We start from the raw sequence: 13,245 nt of genomic DNA on the forward strand, positions 1-13,245 counted from the left end.
TCTTTCTTTCTTTCTTTTTCTTTCTTTCCTCCTTCCTTCCTTCCTTCCTTCCTTCCTTCCTTCCTTCTTTCTTTCTTTTCTCTCTCTTTCTTCCTTTCTTTTCTTTTCTCTTTTCTTTTCTTTTCTTTTTTTCTTTTCTTTTCGAGATGGAGTCCTGCTCTGTTGCCCAGACTGGAGTGCAGTGGCGTGATCTCAGCTCACTGCAAGCTCCATCTCCCAGGTTCACACCATTCTCCTGCCTCAGCCTCCTGAGTAGCTGCAACTACAGGCACCCGCCACCATGCCTGGCTAATTTTTTGTATTTTTAGTAGAGATGGGGTTTCACCGTGTTAGCCAGGATGGTCTGATCTCCTGACCTCGTAATCCGCCCGCCTCAGTCTCCCAAAGTGCTGGATTACAGGCGTGAGCCACCGCGCCCTGCTGAGCTCAATTTTCTAAATATAAACTCATTACATCATTCTTCACCTCTTCCTCCTTCTTCTCCCCCACCTCCTCTAGTGTTCCCTCCCTTTGAAAATGACAGCACCCACATGCTTCTAGAAACCTGAGCATGATCTTTGACTCCTTGCAACTCCCTAATCACCAAATTTTCACTGGTTCTTCCTTCTAACATATCTCACACTCCACTTCTTTTCCTCTCTAGAGTTTCTGCTCTAGGATAAAGTATCTTCATTTCTTTCCTGAACAAATCAATATTCCATGAATGGTCCATTTCTTTCCATATACCACTCTAAGATATTCTTTCTAAAATGAAAATATTATCAAATCACTTCCTTCCTTAAAACTCTTCAGTGACTTTTTAACTTTAGGAGAAAATGTCCAAGCCCTTTAAATGATCCTACAAGATCTCTTCTTAGCTTATAATCTCAGACCCTACTCCTTTCTTAGGTCAGTATTTCAGTCTTATTTAATTTTTTCCTGTTCCCTGAGTTCTATGCTCTCTCATCTCTCTCATTTCCTATTCATTTTTTAAGTTTCAATTTAGATGTTCCTTCCTCCAGGAAGCTATCCATGACTGCCTGTTGTCCCCAGTCTTGATGTGGATACTCTTCCTATACATTCCCATGGCATCTTATACTACTCTTATCTCATCCTTTATCATATCAGGTTGCAATAGTCCCTTTACATATCTGTCTCTCCCATTAGACTCGGTTGCATGTCAGGTTGCAATAGTCCCTTTACATATCTGTCACTCCCATTAGACTCAGGTTCCTGTAGGCAGGAACAATGATTGGGTTATTTGCTATTGTACTCCCAGACTCTAGTGAGACTGGCACACAGTAAGTGCTCAATTAATATTTGCAGAATGAATTGAAATGAATGGATGATCCCTGATTTTCCCAAACTGTCTACTGGTTTCTCAAGATGGGGATACTAAGGTGTTAGATGCAATAAGGTTGTTATTTAAAGTATTTAACAATCGATAAGGCACAGCACCTACCAACCAGAACAGGTTAAGACCTGGAGTCCCCCTCTGATATGGTCTGGCTGTGTCCCCACCAAAATCTCATCTTGAATTTCCATGTGTTGTGGGAGGGACCCGGTGGGAGGTAATTGAATCATGAAGGCTTTCCCATGCTGTTCTCGTATAGTGAATAAGTCTCACAAGATCTGATGGTTTTATAAGGGAGAATTTCCCTGCATAAGCTCCTCTCTTTGCCTGCCACCATCCACGTAAGACGTGACTTGCTCCTCCTTGCTTTCTGCCATGGTTGTGAGGCTTCCCCAGCCACATGGAACTGTAAGTCCAATTAAGCCTCTTTATTTTGTAAATTGCCCAGTCTTGGGTATGTCTTTATCAGCAGCATGAAACAGACTAGTACACCCTCCTAGGCCAGATCTTACCCTATGAGGTGCTGAACAGTGGGGGCTACCCAGGGGGTCCTGGGGACGCTTGGAGGGCAGCACAGGACACCAGCTAGGTAAGTAACCAATTTGAAATGTTTTGACCCCTGGTTCAGCTGTACTGGTGTGTAACAGCTGAACATCTCGCCTGGCCATCAGACCCAGCCTGCAACACCCCAGACGGCTCCCTCCCTAGGCCCCAGGCATGAACACCTACAGCAGCTGGGTATCCAAGGCAGAGAAGAGGGTGGCTGTGTCCTGGGGGCCTGAGGCAGGCAGTCGAATGTGGCCCCAGCGGAGGGCGAGGAAATGCAGAGTGTCTCGAGCCAGGGTGAGATGCGGCAGCTGGCGCAGGCCGTCCTGGTGCCAGGTGTAGACACCCATCACAGGCACGCCCAGGTCTTGTGTCCACAGCACTGCCCCACTTCCTGGGTCCACAGTGAGCAGCAGGCCCATCCCACAGGACGCCAGGTGGCTCATGTCTGCCGAGAAAGGTGGCTGGGGAGATGTGGTTGGAAGCTCTCCTAAGAGGGTCCAAGGGTGCCCTCTGGGTGAGGGGGTCACTCTGGTGTGTGGAGATCACATGGAGGGTTATCAGGACATGAGAAGGTTTGTTGGAGTTTATGGGGTCACTTTGAAAATGAGACAAACAGTCAGGGTCATTCAAAGGTGACTCAGATGTGTGGGAGTCAGTTTGGGTCACTTAGGATGGTGGGGTATTGCCCATGGTCAACAGATGGTCATCTAGGATGGATCAATCAGGGTGGCCTGGAGGCATGTGTATCACTTGGGAGTCACTTAGAGTGTGAGAGGGGTCAGCTGGGGTGCGTAGGTGATCTCACCTCTGCTGAGGTGACCAGGGTTGGGTCTCATGCAGAATGATGGAATCAGGGCTTGGGGGGGGCCTTTGGGGCACCTGTAAGGTCACTCAGGCAGTTGGGTATCAGTCATAATATCAAGAGGGTGGGCCAGGAGTGGTGGCCTATGCTTGTAATCCCAGTACCCAGGAGTTTGAGATCAGCCTGGGCAACATAGCAAGACCCCATCTCTACAAAAAAGATGAGCCAGGCTTGGTGGTACACACCTGCAGTCCCAGCTATTCAGGAGGCTGAGGATAGAGGATCACTTGAGCCCAGGAGTTGGAGGCTGTGGTAAGCTATGATCACACTACTGCACTCCAGCCTGGGTGACGACAGAGTGAGATCCCATCTCACAAAAAATGGTGGGGAGTGGTCAGGGTCACCTAGGGAGTCAGTCTATGGAAGAGGCTACTTAGGGTCAGCTTTCAGGGGTTACATATAGGGGTCAGTTAGGACACACAGAGATTGCTCAGGGGCTGTTTGGGGTCACTCTGCATGTGGGAAGTCATCCAGGGTTACCTGATTGGGGCCACTTGGAGTATAGAAGAGTTAGGAGGTTGAGGGACGGGCCAGGGTTCAGAAGGGTCAGTCTGGGTGTTGAGGGAGTCATTTGGGGTCAGCCATCGGGGTGTGCCATTTAGTATATGGGGTCCCTGGGGAGGTCAAGTGGGTCAAAATGTGGCTGGGAATTGGTCATGGATGCTGTTCAGGGTTCCCTGGGTTGGGGACCTTGCTCCAAGATGGGGCCAGAGAAAGATGGAACTCACATTTCCCAGGTGAGCCATCCATGAGCGGCGCTGAGTAGCGGCGGTAGGTGGTGTTCCAGCGCAGGGCTGGGGCTCTTGGGTCATGCATGGTGACCGTATACTCTGGGGATCCCAGAAGCAAGATTACCAGGAACGTCCATGTGATGCTCCCTCCAACCCCAGGGGCCATTTATCTTGTAGGAGTGGGGGTTTCCTGAGCACACAGCCTAGAGACCTGGAAGCCTATGAACATCACAGTGGCAGAGACTGGAGCTGTCTTGTTTACAGCTCTATCCCTGGCTCCTAGTTCAGTGCTCTGTAGAATGTTTGTTGATGACTAACAGACTGTCCTGAATTCAACTTGGTTAGCCAAAGCCAGATCTCAGCAGAGCAAAAGGGGAGGCTGCCCAGAGCTTGAGGAACAGCTGGGGCCTGACTCACGTGTTCGGCCGATGTAGAGGCGGGGGGTGGAGGGACCCGCTGTGGTCAGTGTCATCTGGGTCTCCCCTGACTCAGGGTCCACCACAAACCAGGCATCCTGCTTCCGGCCTGTGGAGGTGGAAAGTGTGTTAGCTCTCAAGCTGGCATGGAGAGAGGTGTGGTCCCACCACTCTTGTGCCTAATTAGCCCGTCATGACTTAGATCCCTGCCTCTGTTGGCTGAAACTGGACCCCAGAGGCTGGAGAGATGCTCACCTGTGTAGAAGACCCCATCAGAGCTGCGGCAGGGAGAGGCATGAACCAGCTCAGGGATGGTGAATGGCAGTTTCTAGGAGGGAAAATTTCCAGGAAGGAGTAAGAGCAGAAACACACAGTGTTCACTGTGCAAGTGAGCCTATTTCCATAGCAACCAAATAACAGGTATTACTATCTTTTCCACTTTTTAGGTAAGGAAACTGGGGTTTGGAGAGGTCATGTAACTTGGCTACTGTCACACAGCTACTAAATGACAGAGCCTGGGCTTGAACCTAGGCAGTCAGGCTCCAGAGCCAGCATACTGAATCATTGTGATGCACAGTCTCTTGAGGAAATGCAGAAATTCCCATACCCGGTGTCAAGGTACCACGTGAGCCACTTGCTCCTGGCCTGACCTGACCTCCTTCTCAAAAACGTGCACTGGGGTGGGCATGGTGGCTCATGCTTGTACTCCCAGCACATTGGGAGGCTGAGGCAGGAGGATTGCTTGAGCCCAGGAATTCAAGACCAGTGTGGGCAACACGGTGAGACCTCGTCTCTACAGAAAAAAAACAAAAAATAAAAAATAAAAAAAATTTGCTGAGCATGGTGACTTGTGCCTATCATCCCAGCTATTTGTGTGGCTGAGGTGGGAGGATTGCTTAAGCCCAAGAGTTCAAGGCTACAGTGAGCTATGATTGTGCCACTGCACTCCAGCCTAGGAGATAGGGTGAGACTCTGTCTCTAAACAAAATAAAATGAAACAAACAAACAAACAAACAAACAAACCTCACACACATCTAGTGGGGAGTTTAATTACAAAAAAACCAAAACAACTGACACTTCAAAACTGTCAACAGCCATGAGAGACTCAGAGAAGTGAAGGAGTTGTTCTAGAATAAAGGAGACCATGGCCTGATGCTGGCTAGGAGTGAAGCTCCATCCTTCACCCTTTCTCTACTCTGCTTTCTCCCCAAAGCTGGACTTGTCTGGGTTATGTCTGTGGGCACCATGTGCTCTGGCTTCCTGCTGGGTTTGAATAATAGGGACAGGGTGAGATCAGAGTATGCCCTGGTGTCCCTGCCACAGAGTCCTCACGGGCTGGCTGTGTCCTTCCACTGAAGCCCTGAGGTCCCATCAGGTGGTGCTCTTGGGACAGCTCTCTCCAGCTCCAGGCTGTGGTAGCTGCTCCCTCCCCAGCCTCTAGAATTAGGGCTGATAATGTCACCCCACTGTCACAAACCAAAGGATACTGCAGGATATTCTTTGGATTTGTGTCCCCACAAAAATCACTTGTTGAATTGCAATCCCTCCAATGTTAGAGGTGGGGCCTGGTGGGAGGTAATTGGATCATGGGGACAGATTTCTCCATTTGGTGCTGTTCTTTTTTTTTGGAGACAGGGTATCACTCTGTCATCCAGGCTGGAGTGCAGTGGTGTGATCTTGGCTCACTGCAACCTCTGCCTCCCAGGTTCAAGCGATTCTTCTGCCTCAGCCTCCCAAGCAGTTGGGACTGCAGGCATGTGCCACCATACCTGGCTAATTTTTGTATTTTTTGGTAGAGACAGGGTTTCACCATGTTGGCCAGGCTGGTTTCAAACTCCTAGCCTCAGGTGATCTCCCTACCTCGGCCTCCCAAAGTGCTGGGATTACAGGCTTAAGCCACCGTGCCCAGCCGGTGCTGTTCTTGTAATAGAGTTCTCACAAGATCTGGTTGTTTAAAAGTGGGTGGCACCTCCTCCCTTTCTCTCTCTTGCTCCTGCTCTGGGCATGTAAGACATGCCTACTTCCCCTTCATGCCTTCTGCCATGATTGTAAATTTCCTGAGGTCTCTCCAGAAGCAGAAGCTACTACACTTCCTGTACAGCCTGTAGAACCACGAGTCAATGAAACCTCCTTTCTTATAAATTACCCAGTCTCAGGTAATTTTTTTAGTATAGCAATGAAAGAATGAACTAATATACTGCACTATCCCTTGTGGTTTCCTATACTCTGCTCACACGTTTAACAAAATGTCCTCAAACTATTCTATTTGAGTATGCCATGGTTTGCAGCTGAGACCTTGCCTGATTCACACACTAAAATTTCTTATCACTTCACCTTCCTAAATCATTTTATTTATTTTTTATTTTATTTTATTTATTTATTTATTATTTTTATTTTTTATTTTTTTATTTTTGAGAACGAGTCTTGCTTGTCGCCCAGGCTGGAGTGCGTGCCGGATCTCAGCCTCACTGCAAGCTCCAGCCTCCCGGCGTTTACGCAATTCCTCGCCCCTCAGCCTCCGAGGAACGACTACAGGTGTCTGACACCACGCTCGGCTAGTTTTTTGTATTTTTCAGTAGAGACGGGGTTTCACCGTGTTAGCCAGGATGGTCTTGATCTCCTGACCTCGTGATCTGCCCGTCTTGGCCTCCCAAAGTGCTGGGATTACAGGCTTGAGCCACCGCGCCCAGCTCACCTTCCTAAATCATATACTTAAGACTTTTCTGGCAGGCTTCCCCTGACATGGTTAGAATTCTGACAAAGAACTGGGTGTGGTGGTGTGCACCTGTAGTCCCAGCTACTCAGGATACTGAGGTGCAAGGATCGCTTGAGGCCAGGAGTTCGAGGCTGCAGTGAGCCTTGTGATCGTACCGCTGCACTCCAGCCTGAACACATAATGAGACCCTGTCTTTAAAAAATTTGTTTAAATTAAAAAAAAGGAATTCTGACAAAGCACATTCCACCCCATTCAGAGTCCTGATGTGGAAGATTGCAAAAAATGGCCACAGATTGCTTTTCATCTTGTATTCATGTCTGTGTCTGTGTCCCTTCACAAGGTGAGTTTTCAGCTCCTTTCATAAAGAGATGGGATCTGTTTTTTCACCACTGGATTCTCAGCTTGGCTATGTGACCTGCTTTGCCTGATGAGCCATTAGTAAATGTGACACAAACAGAAGCTTGAAAAGTGCTTATGTATTGCTGCTTTGGGGTCCCTTGTTGATACCATGTCAATAAGCCTAGGTTTGCCTGCTAGGGATAAGAGACACATGACCCAGCCACCCCTGCCAAAAGTCAACCAACTACCAACTTTCAGAAACAGAGCCATCCATCTGACTAGCAGCTGACCACACATGCATGAACAAGTTCAGTCAAGACCAGCAGAAGAACCACTGTGCTGAGCCCAGTCTAAATTGTCATCTCACCAAATTCTGAGTTGAATAAATTTAAGTGATGTTTGAGTTTTGAGCTCTTGAGTTTTGGGTTGGTTTTTATTTAGCAAAAGCTAACTGGTATATGCATTTCTCCTTAAAGTCCTCAGAGTCCTGGAGAAGCCCCTGGAATACCCCCAGCTTGACAGTCAGATTGCCCTGCAGACACAGCCAGACTTCCCTTTACCACCCTTTCAATGGGTCCCTCAGACAGCCTTCTCACAATGTGCTGAGTCCTGACTTACATCCTCTGCAGGACAGGAAATACTGACCATACTGCCTCTCCACCTCTCAGTGCTCTACCTAATGAAAGCCCTGGCCCTCACCCATTCCCAAACACCATGGGATACAAACCATTAATCCCTGTTGTTTTTGAGTCCCCAAGATGTACAGGCTGCCATCAGCTGGGTCAGAGAGAAAGGCCATTCTGTGGAGCAGAGAGGAACAAGGAGACCAATGGGTGCTTGCCCCCTGGTTTCATGAAGGCCCCAAATTCCCTCCAACTTCTCTGCTACTAGGAGCTGTTCTTATAGGAAACACCTTGGGGCTCCAAGACCCTCCCCCATATCACATCCACAGCCAATTCTCTTCCCTTACTTTCAACACATCCCCATCCCACACACAAACTCTCTACAACTATGAGTCTCCCATCTCCCAGCTGCCTCCTCCTTAAAAGGCCCCAGGTTCACTTACTCTGTGACGTACATTGGTCCTTGGATGACGGGATCTGCAGGGACAGGGACACAGAGCATAAGCAGCTCCCTCCAGACTCCACTGAAAAGCACAGCTCATATTCACTGAGCTATGGCATGACTGTAATGTCAAGCACTTGACATCAATGTAATGCCATCTTCCCAAAAACTCTGTCAGATAGGGTCATATCCTTTGCCCCACTTTACAGATGAGGATGTTGAGGATCAGAGAGGTAAAGTGAGTTTCTCAAGGCCACACAGCTGGTAAGCAGTGAAGCTGCCTATAGATACCAGCTTATTGGATTCTAGAGCCTATATTCTTATTTTCTATGCCACAGTGACTCCCCCTTCACCAATCTATGGGTTCAAGGAGGGAGGAGGGACCATCTCTTGCTCACCATCCCTCAGAGTCCACTTCAGGTCCCCTGTCTGTTTGCTCAGTGCATGGAGACTTCCATCCAAGGTGGACACCAGCAGGAGGCTCTCTGGCCTGAGAGTATGAACCTGCAAGGGGGTAGAGACAAAGTCAGCTCTCTGAGGGGTCTGGGACCACCTTTTGCTCCTGTCCTAAGCAGGGCTGGCTATGATTCCTCCTTCCCCCAGATGGGGACAGAGCAGGGGAGGAAGGGTGATTGGGGAACATGCTGGTGTCACCCATCATCTCTTTGACCCTAGAGAGGGGTTATAGTGGGAGCTGGGGGGTTCTGAGGGAAGGTTTTGGCTCCCAATGTATCTAAATTCCCAATTCCTTACCCCCTCCCTCAATCCATTCTGGTTATCCAAAGAAGACTAAAGGCCTTTACAAAATGACTTCATTGTTTGTTTCATTTCCTTTTGTTATTGTTCTTGTTGTTTTAATTTAAGATAGGGTCTTGCTCTATTGTCCAGGCTGGAATTAAGTGGCACAATCATAGTTCACTGTAGCCTCAAACCCCTGGGCTCAGCTGATCCTCACACCTCAGCCTCCCAAGTAGTTGGGACTACAGGTGTGTGTCATCACACCTGGTTAATTTTTGTATTTTTTGTAGAGATGGGGTCTCGCTATGTTGTCTAGGCTGGTCTGGAACTCCTGGCCTCAAGTGATCCTCTTGCCTCAGCCTCCCAAAATGTTGGGATTACAAAAAGCTCGAGCCACTGCACCCATTCTAAGACGGGTATTATTAGTTTTCCCATTCTATAGGGGAGGGAGACTGAGGCTTAGAAAAGTTAGGTCATTGGTTAGGTCATTGGCATAAAGCCACAGAGATAAGAAGTGGCAAAACTAAGGACTTGAGTTGCCATCCCTCTGATTCCTGTGCCTGGCCTCTTTTTCCTCTGCCACAATGTCTGCCTCTTTTGGGATGGCCCTTTCTGCCTCCCCAAACCAGCCCAGTTGGTTTTGGTGCCAGGCTCCTGTGGGTCCCCTGACCCAAGGCTGGGGGGTGCCCGTGGGAGGGGGGCTGGAGCCACCCGTACTTACATCTGGTGCTCCTGGGCTCACTCACCTGCTCCAGCCCCTCCTTGAGCAAACAGGGTGAGGCTGAGCTCCCAGCAGGAGGCCTAACATCCGGGTGGCCCAGCCGCACCCCTACAAAGGCCACATCCTGCTTCGGGACCCTCGGGTTTGGGGCTGAGCCACTGGTGTTGAGTGGAGGATCAGGAAATTATCTGCTAGCCCCTCTTTCTTTCTGGGCTTCAATTTTGTCATCTGCAGCACATGGCAGGGGGGAGAACAGTCTGGAGAAGAGACTGCAGATTGGTTGCTCCCAAAGAATTTTGTTTGACCATCTAGTGCTTAAAAATTTGTTTTCAATTAGCTGCCAATTTTTTAAAAATTTGGGTAATTTCTACAAAAAAAACAAGATTTCAAATTTTTCTCATTTCTAATTTTTCTGAGACACCTGATCTGGCCACACTGGGCTTGCTTCTTAGCTGGCAACCATGAGATGGACCCATGAAGTGGAAGCGGGGAATGAGAGGTGCCTAACTCTACCTGATCGCTTTTGCCCCATGGGGGCTCCAGGCGGGACACCTGGATTCTTAGGCCAAGCGACTTTTGCCTCCTGGCTGCATTTCTTTAAGACTCTCCTACTCCTGGCACCGTGGGAGCAGATACTCAAACTCCCAGCTTATTTATCCCAGGTTTATTATTATGAACCTGGGGTGCAGCCATGGGTAAGAGGACCCCATGGTAAAGCCTCTGAAATTGCAAAACTGGGCGTGCAGGCGCATTTCTCAGCAGAGGGCCCTGAAGTCAATCATATTTTCAAAGGAAGCCAGGATCCCCAGAAGTTTTAAGAGGCCTGGTTTTCGTGCCCAGGTGCCCCCTCCCCGAGACTACACCCCTCCCTGCAGAAGAAGCGGGGTGCTCGGCCTACTCTTGCCTTTCCACGCTGGCAGATCTCCCCAGCTAGGTATTTGTTGGGGGTAACTGGCGGCTCCCCAAACCCAGGAGGCTTTTACTCGGTCGGGGCCGAGTTGGGACCACCCAGGCGTGAGGCGCCCCAGTGGCCCCGCCGCGCCCTCGCCCTGAGCGCGACCCCGTCCCCTGCGCCCCGCGACCTGACTTTGGGGACTTGGCATTGGTCCCTGGCGCTCACCTGTGGACTCAGCGTCCCGAGCAGCAGTGCTGCGAACTGGAGCTGGAGCTCCAGCCGGGGCCACGGCCTCGATCCTCTGGCCGCGCTCGCCATAGCGCCTGGGCAGCCGCACGGCTGGCCAGGTCCCTCGGTGCCTCCCAGGGAGCGCTCGGTCCCCTCCCGACCCGGAGGAGACTCCGCCCCTGGCTGGGCCTGCAACCCCAGCCTGGTCCCCGCCCTTCTCATCACACTCCCAGCCGCATCCTCGCGTCCCAGGCACCCCACCAAACACCGCGGGGAGCTTTACCGGGAGAGGGATTTTACTGAGCCCACCTGTGGAGAACTTACTACGTGCCGAGGACCGTGCTGGTTCATCACCAGCTCCTGGAGTCCTCACTGCACCGCAGGTACAAGCGGAGGCTCAGAGCCACAGTGCCAATACAGATAAGCCTGATCTCAAAGGCTGCGCTCTTCATCACTGCACCAGCGGATCCCGCTGGGCTATCAGGAAATAGAGATTAACTGGTGAATTCAGTCATTCGTTCAATAAATATTTATTATGGGTCAAGTAAGTGGCTCACCTCTGTAATCCCAGCACTTTGGGGGGCCTAGGAGGGAGGATCACTTGAGGCCAGGAGTTTGAGACCAGCAACATAGTGAGACCCCATCTCTACAAAAACAATTGGCCAGGTGTGGTGATGTCCACCTGTAGTTCCAGCTACTCGGGAGGCTGAGGTGGGAGGATCGCTTGAGCCAGGAAGGCAAGGCTGCAGTGAGCTATAACTGTGCCATTGCACTCCAGCCTGGGGGACAGAGAGACCCAGTCTCCAAAAATAAAATAAATAAATATGTATGTATGTATGTATGTATTTTTTGAGACAGAGTTTCGATCTTGTCACCCAGGCTGGAGTGCAATGGCACAATCTCGGCTCACTGCAACCTCTGCCTCCTGGGTCCTAGCAATTCTCCTCCTGAGTAGCTGGGATTAAAAATGCAGGCCACCATGCCCGGCTAATTTTTGTATTTTTAGTAGAGATGGGGTTTTACCACTTTTGGCCAGGCTGGTCTTGAACTCCTGACCTCAACTGATCCGCTCACCTCGGCCTCCCAAAGCACTGGGATTACAGGTGTAAGCCACGGTGCCCAACCAATAAATATGTATTTATTATAAGCTATGGTATGCCTGCCTGGTGAACAAGAGTGATGAGGCCCCTGTCTTCGTAGAGCTTAGAGATGCCTATGCCTTAGATGTAAGACAATGCCGCACGGAAGGGCACCTTCTAATGGCCGTGCTCCCGGTAGACGTCTCCAATTTTGTTCAGAGAGGGCCTGCCAGGGTCCTTGAAGGTAAGGTCCACCCTGTTTGCAAGTTTCGACTCATTCATGTCTCCTTCATCCTCAAGCAAAAAAAAAAAAAAAAAAAAAAAAAAAAAAAAAAAAATCCCTGCTGATTTGAGGCTCATGCAGCCCAGCTCTGCCACCTTCTCCCCCTCCTCTTTGCCACCTTGGCCCTCCTGGTCATCCCCTCACAGTTACTGAAAACTTGGTAGCTTGGCCCCTAGCCTTCATCTCCACCCCAAATCCTGCCACTCTCCTTGGTGTCTTCAACGTCCAAGGTACAGCCTAGCCAGCACTGCAGCCTCTCAGTGGCTGTACCTCTTTGGAGACCTTACCCCTCACGCCACAATTGCACGTTATGTCCTGGGTCCTTGTCACACTCAGAACTACTTAGTTCCAACATCCCTTTCTCTGATTGCAGCCTCCTCTCCATGCAACAGTTTCACCCTTTCATTCTCCTTATCCTTGTGCCCTGACCTACATGGTACCTTCATCCCTCAGTCTCTTTCCCACTCTGTCAACCCTTTCCTCGTCCTTATCCAGCTTGGACCTCCTAGCTGACCACTGAAGGAACTACACCACTGTCTTAGGCTGGGTTTCCTATGAACAGGTTGGGATTTTTATGAAAGTTATTTCACACTAAGCCATGCCAGGTTCAGGAGTTCAAGACCTGCCTGGGCAACATAGCAAGACCTCAGTCTCTACAAAAAATAAAAAATAAGCCAGGCACGCTGGTGTGCACTAGTAGTCCCAGCTACTTGGGAGGCTGAGGTGGGAGGATCCCTTGAGCCCAGGAGTTCCAGGCTGCAGGTAGCACCACTGCTCTCCAGCCTGGGCAACAGAGTGAGACCCTGTCTCTAAAAAACAAAACAGGCTGGTCGCGGTGGCTCATACCTGTAATCTGAGCACTTTGGGAGGTCGAGGTGGGAGGATCACCTGAGGTCAGGAGTTTGAGACCAGCCTGGTCAACATGGTGAAACCCTGTCTCTACTATAAATACCAAAATTAGCCAGGCATGATGGTGCATGCCTATAATTCCAGCTACTTGGGAGACTGAGGCAGGAGAATCGCTTGAACCCAGGAGGTGGAGGTTGCAGTGAGCCATGATCTCGCCATTGCACTCCAGCCTGGGCAACAGAGTGAGACTTTGTCTCAAAATAAGTAATTAAATAAAAAACCAAAGAAAACAAAAACAAAGAAATGTGTACATCATGACGTCTTTGGTTTACTTGGCTGCTCTTTCATGCTTAGCTGTTCCAATATCCCTAAATTGGCCCAGTAGTCCTAACTTTATTAAAAAAGTGATTGCTTGCCACTGTAGAACCTAACCCAAGCGAT

At 49.8% G+C, this 13,245-nt stretch overlaps 1 protein-coding gene across 3 annotated transcripts in view; it reads right to left on the reverse strand.

Annotated features, from left to right (window-relative positions):
* Positions 1-10,984, reverse strand: part of ERN2 (endoplasmic reticulum to nucleus signaling 2) — a 24,142-nt gene extending 13,158 nt beyond the window's left edge. For 2 of the 3 annotated variants that reach the window (XR_001888211.1, XM_017887184.1), the window contains exons 1-8: positions 10,591-10,738; positions 8,410-8,515; positions 8,013-8,046; positions 7,674-7,746; positions 4,147-4,219; positions 3,893-4,000; positions 3,473-3,574; positions 2,063-2,327 (exon numbers count right to left, since the gene is read on the reverse strand). Coding sequence is in view for 2 of the 3 variants with exons in the window: in XM_017887184.1 (XP_017742673.1) it covers positions 2,063-2,327; positions 3,473-3,574; positions 3,893-4,000; positions 4,147-4,219; positions 7,674-7,746; positions 8,013-8,046; positions 8,410-8,515; positions 10,591-10,683 (854 nt within the window). In the remaining variant the exon portion in view is untranslated. Of the gene's footprint in view, positions 1-2,062; positions 2,328-3,472; positions 3,575-3,892; positions 4,001-4,146; positions 4,220-7,673; positions 7,747-8,012; positions 8,047-8,409; positions 8,516-10,590 lie in introns of all 3 variants that reach the window. The other variant, XM_017887183.1, reaches the window with a different exon arrangement.
* Between the last annotated feature and the right edge of the window lie 2,261 nt (positions 10,985-13,245).

The sequence above is a fragment of the Rhinopithecus bieti genome, unplaced genomic scaffold, assembly GCF_001698545.2.
Source record: "Rhinopithecus bieti isolate Rb0 unplaced genomic scaffold, ASM169854v2 scaffold_13348, whole genome shotgun sequence".
NCBI classification, from domain to species: Eukaryota; Metazoa; Chordata; class Mammalia; order Primates; family Cercopithecidae; genus Rhinopithecus; species Rhinopithecus bieti.